The 6,000-nt window shown below is 44.8% G+C and overlaps 1 protein-coding gene across 2 annotated transcripts in view; it reads left to right on the top strand.

The window, feature by feature from the left end:
* The first annotated feature begins 1,412 nt into the window (after positions 1-1,412).
* Positions 1,413-6,000, top strand: part of GAK (cyclin G associated kinase) — a 77,432-nt gene continuing 72,844 nt past the window's right edge. Inside the window, exon 1 of one of the 2 annotated variants that reach the window (XM_081844809.1) lies at positions 1,413-1,703. In XM_081844809.1, coding sequence (XP_081700935.1) covers positions 1,562-1,703 — 142 coding nt within the window. In that variant the 5' untranslated portion in view covers positions 1,413-1,561. The remainder of the gene's footprint in view (positions 1,704-6,000) is intronic. The other variant, XM_081844808.1, reaches the window with a different exon arrangement.

Below are 6,000 nucleotides of genomic sequence, written 5' to 3'. Positions count from 1 at the left end.
GCATATGTCCTATTCTTTTCCACTATCAATTTCCAATGCAAAATTATATATAGGGCACAGGGCCGTCCCACCCAGGAGGCAAGGTGAGGCAACCGCCTCAGGCAGCAGGTTCCATAGTGCTGGCAGATCCCAATACAGAGCTTTTTTTTTTTTAAAGGATATTTATTGAAATTTTCAAAATATTACAAAATGAAATAAAAACAGAGAAAAATACAAAAATAAAAATAATTGATAAGTTAAAAAAAAGGAAAGAAGACAAACCCCTCCCACCATATAGATAAGAAAAAAGAAAAAATTCAACAATTCAACACAATTAAAAACATTTACAAAAAAGAAAAAAAGGAAAAAACAAATTCATTATTTCCAAATCCTCAACTGTCATCACCTTCTTTCTTAGACCTCCTCCTCCTCCCTTTCTTTGTATCCTAGTTATTAATTATCCCTGCAAGTCCTTTCCATATTGTAAAAAATTCTATCCTTGCTTTACCCTAAACAATTTTAGTCTTATCTTTCTATAGTAAAATAAATCTTAAATCTTAAAACTTAAATCTTGTCCATACCAGCTTCTCATAACCATAACATTCTTTCATAATTCTTTAAACATTTTTACTAAAACCAAATAATTTCATTCCAACATTTTTCTAATGCTCATCAATTATTATAAAACACTTCTAATAAAAAAGAAAAAAAGGAAGAAAAAAATGCAAATAAGTCCGATCTTCATCCAACCCAATACAGAGCTTTTATCTCCGCTCCCCCTTCCTGTTGTCGATCTTCGCTCCCTCCTTCTTCCCTGGCGGGGAAGGCAGGTCATCATTTTGTGGTTCGCCTCTGGGGCCGAAAAGTCTTGGACCGCGGACTCCTTGGCAGGTTTGGAATAAACACCCACAAATTTATTAGTTGAACACAGATAAGGCAAGGATATGTACAATTTTATAACATGCAGAGAACAATACGTGCAAAGAAATCAGAGAGGGGAGCTGAGGGAAGTCCTTGGGGGTGGGTGGGAAATAATGCAATTGATTATTTGGATTGATAATTTGGTATATTGAAAGTGTTTAATAAAAAATATTAAAAAAGAAAAGTCTTGGGCCGGCCTTGTGTGAGGCTCGCTTGGCCCCCGAGGAGCCCTGGCAAACGGCGACGCGGCCCCGGCGTTGGCGCTGCTTTCAACTTAGTGCCCGGAATGAGGTAGCGCTCCGACCGCTCTTCGATTTTCTCTCTCTATAAGCCCTGCCCACGCGCGGAGGAGGGGAAATCTCCCCTGGAGCTGCGGGGCGGAGCTAGGAGGCGAATGTAGGCGGGGCGAGCGCGTTCGCCCCTCCTCCTCCTCCTCCTCCTCCGAGCGTCGTTGGCGGAAACGGGTTTCGGCAATGGGCTGAGGGAGAGGAGGGAGGCGGGGGCGGCGGGGAGTACGGTGGCCGCGGAGGGTCAGGATTGGCGCTGGTGAAGCGGCAGGAGCGGGAGCGGCCGAAGGAACCGGCCTGGCGATCTGCTTGGTCCTGGGAGCGCCAGTCCCCGGCTGCTGCTGCTGCTGCTGCTGCGCCGGGCGGAGTTGGCCATGTCGCTGCTGCAGTCGGCGCTGGAGTTCCTGGCGGGGCCCGGCTCCCTGGGGGCCGCCAGCCGGGACCAGAACGACTTCGTGGGGCAGGTGGTGGAGATGGGCGAGATGAAGCTGCGGATCAAGAAGGTCATCGCCGAAGGTGGGCGGGCGAGGAGGGGCGGGGGGGGGGAGCCCTTCGGGGGCGCAGGGGGGGCGATCTCCGGGGCTGAGGGGGGGGCAGAGTGAGGCGGTGACCCCCCCAGGTGCTTTCTCGGCACCCCCTTTCCCTCCACCCCTTTTCCTCTTCAACAGCCTCTTCTTCTTCTTCTCTCTCTGCCTCCCACTCCTCATTTTATTAATTGCAGTCAACGCCTTAGAAATACCCTACCTAAGGCAGGAAATCGGTGAAAAACAAACAATAAAATCAATAGTTTAAGAAGTAAGTCAACTCCCACACCTGCTTTGTTACCTTTCTCTTCCTGTTTTTTCCCCCTGCTCAATAATTATAATAATAAAATCAGGCACTGTACACTAATGGAGAAGGAAACAGGCCCGCCCAGCAAGCTGCGAATCTAAAGTTTGGCAGGAATGGAAAGTAAAAGGGAAGGAGGGTCTTGCAGGTGCAGGAAGGTAGGGCTGGTAATCGCCACTCACAAAAGCTCCAATGTTCAGTGGCCGAAACTCTTCCCAGCAGGGACGTAAAATGGTGGGCAGAGTCTCATCTGGCTAGGATCAGGGCCCAGTAAGGAAGGTGGCAATTATCAGTTGTTTGGTGTCAACGTATTACGACTTAATTCCCTTACAACTTAGTTATAACAGCTTAATTCTGTTCTGGAATTTGCTTGCCCATTTCCATTATTAAGGAGCTGTTACTGTTTTACAGAGCTCCATAAAGGTTTGCCAACTTATTTTTTCTGGCCAGGACTCCTCTGTCTCCAGGAGCTGTTTGATAAGAACTGTATCTGGCGAAGCTTTTGCTGCATGGAGCTAAACACTGGGGGAAACTTGGCTATTTGTGTGCTTCATGTTGGTGCTGAAGACAGACTGAATTATACCAACTAGGATAGTTATGCGGTAGATCCCCCACCCCCGTTGAATGGTTGTGGGTAAAGTGAAGAGAGGGCCTTAGATACTGGGGTTGGTTTAGCTTAGCTAAGATAGAATATCACTGGTGCAATTTGGAGCTACCTTTATTTACAAGTCTCCATGTACAAGTGATGTGTTTGGGTTTGGAAGATATAACATTCAGAAGCTTCCATGCAATATGCACACAGGACAAGTGTCATGTCTTCACGTCTGGAAGCTTCTGCTTTCTGGGACTTCCAAACCCAAATGCGTATAGCATGTAAAGCATATGAATAACTTTGACACTTGCGTCAGATGGGGCCTATAGAGGGGCAAAAGTCGCCTGTAAACCCTTCCTCTTATGTTTGTGGTGACATAGAGAACATTATACAGCAAACGTTTTCAGCCGGGGGCTTGTCCACTGTCCCTCAGACCTTGTGGGGGGGCAGACTATAAATTTTTTTTTGGGGGGGGGGCTGACTCAAGAGCACCACAAGCCCCGGTGGCTGCTTACCTATGTCTTCAGAGCTTCATAGAGGGGTTGCTTTAAATGGCATCCGCTCGAGCGCTGCTACTGCTGGCACCAACAAAGTCCAGCCCCCTTCCTCCTCTAGGCAGGGTGGGGAAAAGCCAGGAGGAGGGAGGGAGGGAGGAGGTGCTGCCGCTGCCACCTGCGAGGGAGAGGGAAGGAGAGGGAAAGAATGCCTGCCCACTGGTGATCCACATGGCGATTCCTGGACAGTCCGCGGGCCGGATCCAGAAGGCAATTGGGCCTGAACTGGCCCACGGACCTTAGTTTGCCAACCCATGTTATACAGTATCTGTTTCACCCTGTAGCATTGCTGTTTCTGTTTCAGTGTTGGTAGTAGCAACTGTGAACCTAGCTCTCTCTGAATTGGAGGTCACCTGAATAATTAACTCAGTTTTGTGTTTGTCCCTGTGTAAATGTATATACAGGATGGTTAGCTGCAGACTTCTTCCCTGAAGGTAGTGGTTAGGTTGCAGAGATGTCATAGTTTCCTGAAGTGCTTTTATTCATGTTGGGGGAAACTGGATGTTTTGTTTCTTCCCACAAGTGTGCTGGTTTTGATAGCGAATGCTGTGGGGCATGTTTGCATTGCAATTTCCTTCTGGATGACTGTGACATCATAAGTGACTCATGATACAACTCTTCTCCCTGCTGTGCCATGTTCTGCCAGTTTTGAAGTTAAAAATTTTGCATTTTAAAGGCTTGGCTCTCGTTACTTAAATATGGCAATGCCCTCTACTAAAAAGTACGCAAGCAAGGTTGGCATCTTTCACTGGTTCATGAATGCTTCTTTTTTTATTAAGTTTTTCAGAAGCTCTTTGCTCTTTCTTTCCAGTAGTGACACATCTGCCTCTTTCCTCCTGTCCTCTTCTGCTGCTTTTTTGAAAAAAAAAAATGACAAAGGTGATCCTCACTTCCATTATATCTAGAAGAGAAACTGTACTGTTACTTTTCTGCCAGCTTGAACAGAACAACCCGGCAAAGGATAATACGTGGTTGGAGCAAGCTTTAAATATCTGGATAAACTCTATGGCATAATCTGCTTCTGGTCAGGTTGCCTGCTTCTGCGATTGGGCATAGATTTGTGAAGATAGCCCTGTAAAAGTGAACTGAGCCAAGTGTCTCGGACTCTTAAGCAGGAGAAGTGTCAGTTAACTATTAATGATGTTGAAGACGGCTGGTGCCACTTTGCAAGCATTATGGCGCATACCATATATTTTGGCCTTCGCACAGCAGAAGCAATGCTTCTGGTCGAGTTGTAGGCATAGGCAACATGGGATCTCTCTAGCTTCATGTGACTAGATGCAGGTTCTCATTCTCATTTGTGTCAAAATAGATCAAACCTGTTCAACAAGGATCCAGTGAGCATTCCAATGCAGTCAGGGATATTCTTCCAGAAGTGGTTTTGAATACACATATGCAGTGTCTGTAGAAGACACTTCATTCATGTGACTATCTCTCACTCTCCTGGGGGTGATTTATGTTTCATAAGTTTGGCAGTTTTGAAAGTCAGTTTTGCTTTTGTTGATAATAGGTATGTTTCCCGATCCGAATTAGACTGGACTAAAGCAGAAGTGAATAAATAAGAGTGGTGTCAGATTTATAATCCGACATTGAAGTTCTTGCTCTCTTGTCTTTGATTTTTAACTAGGACACTAAAAACTGAGATGTCCTTCTAATGTATACTTAAAGACATAACTGTATATGCCTTTCTGATTCACAGAAAGGAAAGCGTGCCTTTATACTGCAGTCACGCTAGTTCACATGATAGTCATATGATAAGACATGCGCCTTTATAATATTTAGACTTATTTTGTAGGTATTTGTCCAGCTTTTGGGTCCCTTTTCCCTTTGGTTTGCTCTTCCTGGAAAAGTTGCATAGCAATTCTGTTACAAACTTCAGTCCTGTTCTGAGAAACCAGGCTCTACTACAGAAACAAACATAAATTGGGAAATGTCAGTTTCATGATTCAGTGGCTTCCAGGGAACTCAGGGGTTATCTGTAAGTGTATGAGGGATTCATTGATGGGAAGATTCGTAATGGTAAACTGTCTTTCCCTCCACTACTGATCTTATCTTTCAGTGCAAAGCCACAGGTGTGTGTTGGGTGTAGCTTGTGATGCCCTTTCAATTCATGCAGGTTATTATTGAAGTTCCATATGCCTGGCTGATTGCTCCACCAGAACTGTGTATATACACCTTGGAACAAGAATGGGTAGATGGCACCCTGGAGATTTGCAAGCCTCCCCCAAAGCATCTATACCTGTTCACTTGCTCCGATTTTCACCCAAATTGTGATAAAATGTTCATTTACTGTTTCATTCATAACTTTTTTCAGATTGTAAAGACACAAAGACAGAGACTCGGTTTCACAAAAGGCAACAGTCACACAAGATAGCTGTGCAAGTTAGTGTGATTCCCAGGGCGTTTAGAAAACTCTTTTTATAATGGAAGGAAATGCCTACATTTCTTAATAAAAAAAACGCTTGGAACAAACGGTTGCATTGCGGCACCCCAAAGCAAATGCAAAAATGTTATTTCAGGATCACCTTGCATTAAGCAGTGTAGACACTTTCCCTGTGATAAAGCATTTTTTTGAAATGTGTTGGGAATCATACCATTTTGCAGAGTTCTCTTTGTATTTTGTATAGCAGGTTAAGTCTGCATTTAACAATAGCATCACTTTAGGGATTGTAGGCAATTATGCAGATATGTCTGAGCAAGTGCAACAGGTTGGGTGGCACGTAGATGAGTGAAAAATAGACAGTAGAGTGAAATGGTACTCTCATCCTATAGTACAGCTTATTCATTGTAAAAGTGGGCAGTTGGCCCCCTTTCTATAAGTGAAAAAGAAGGGTGTTAC

The sequence above is a fragment of the Podarcis erhardii genome, assembly GCF_964252035.2.
Source record: "Podarcis erhardii genome assembly, chromosome: 17".
Taxonomy (NCBI): Eukaryota; Metazoa; Chordata; class Lepidosauria; order Squamata; family Lacertidae; genus Podarcis; species Podarcis erhardii.
Note: the sequence above shows the minus strand (reverse complement) of the source record. Positions and strands in the feature narration are given on the sequence as shown.